Genomic DNA, 947 nt, shown 5'->3' with positions numbered 1-947 from the left:
ACCGGATCTGGACTGGTACCACTGAGACTGGCCTGGACCGGTGCCACTGCTGCAGCTGGGAATAAGCTGGAGGGAACAGGAAGCAGCTGCTGTGAATAAAACCATTGGAGACATAAACACATCAAAGAAAAACCACAGAAGAAGAATGAAGCTGATTGTTGGGGTGCTCCTCTTCGTCTCTGTGCTGTCGTCCGTCTGCAGCGTCTCTCCATCTTCTAGTCCTGCAGACGAATGTCCCGGCATGTCTCTCCGTAAGTCTTCTTCTTTACTTCCTGTGGAAGAATAGACATGTGGACAGATGGACAGATGTGGACAGATGTGGACAGATGTGGACAGATGTGCTATGGGTCTCTTGGCCAGGTTACAACCGCAAAAGAGTTGTTGATGTCAGTGGAGTTTTATCTGGTTAAATGAAGGTGACAGACAGGACCATTTAAGGAAATAGAAGTTCACACAGAAAGCGTTAACCATAACCAGAGGAAACCGTTCTAAATGAAAATAGCTCAACATTCATACAGGCCGTCACCAAAAAAACAAGAAAAAAATCAAACACAAGGTTTAAAGTTTGCACAGGACTACAGGCTGGTTTAATCAGAAAATAACATAAAATGTAGCTAAAATAGGTTGTGAATTTTAAAAAGTGTTACACAACAAGTGGGTATTCCAGTGGCAAGTGGGTCACTGTTAGAGAAATGACATTTTAGCATTTAAAACTGTATGCCTCTTCAACATTAACACAACGTTAGGTTATAACAGGAAATAAGATTAGCTACCATAACTACGCAGATGATACTCAGCTCTACATCACAATGTCACCAGGTGACTCTGAACCCATCCAATCACTGAATAGATGCTTAGAACAGATAAATGTGTGGATGTGCCAAAACTTTCTCCAGCTGAACAGAAACAAAACTGAAGTTATTATCTTTGGACCTAAAGAGGAGCGA

At 42.2% G+C, this 947-nt stretch overlaps 2 protein-coding genes across 4 annotated transcripts in view; one reads left to right on the top strand and one right to left on the bottom strand.

Moving 5' to 3' along the window:
- The window catches only part of slc44a1b (solute carrier family 44 member 1b), a 32,639-nt gene that overhangs the window by 9,459 nt on the left and 22,233 nt on the right, over nt 1-947 (bottom strand). The window lies entirely within an intron of this gene.
- The window catches only part of LOC108228876 (F2R like thrombin or trypsin receptor 3), a 6,284-nt gene continuing 5,344 nt past the window's right edge, over nt 8-947 (top strand). Inside the window, exon 1 of the mRNA XM_017404503.3 lies at nt 8-251. Within this exon, the coding sequence (XP_017259992.1) occupies nt 146-251 (106 nt within the window). The 5' untranslated portion in view covers nt 8-145. The remainder of the gene's footprint in view (nt 252-947) is intronic.

The sequence above is a fragment of the Kryptolebias marmoratus genome, linkage group LG9, assembly GCF_001649575.2.
Source record: "Kryptolebias marmoratus isolate JLee-2015 linkage group LG9, ASM164957v2, whole genome shotgun sequence".
Lineage (NCBI taxonomy): Eukaryota > Metazoa > Chordata > Actinopteri > Cyprinodontiformes > Rivulidae > Kryptolebias > Kryptolebias marmoratus.
This window is presented reverse-complemented; position numbering and strand designations above follow the sequence as displayed.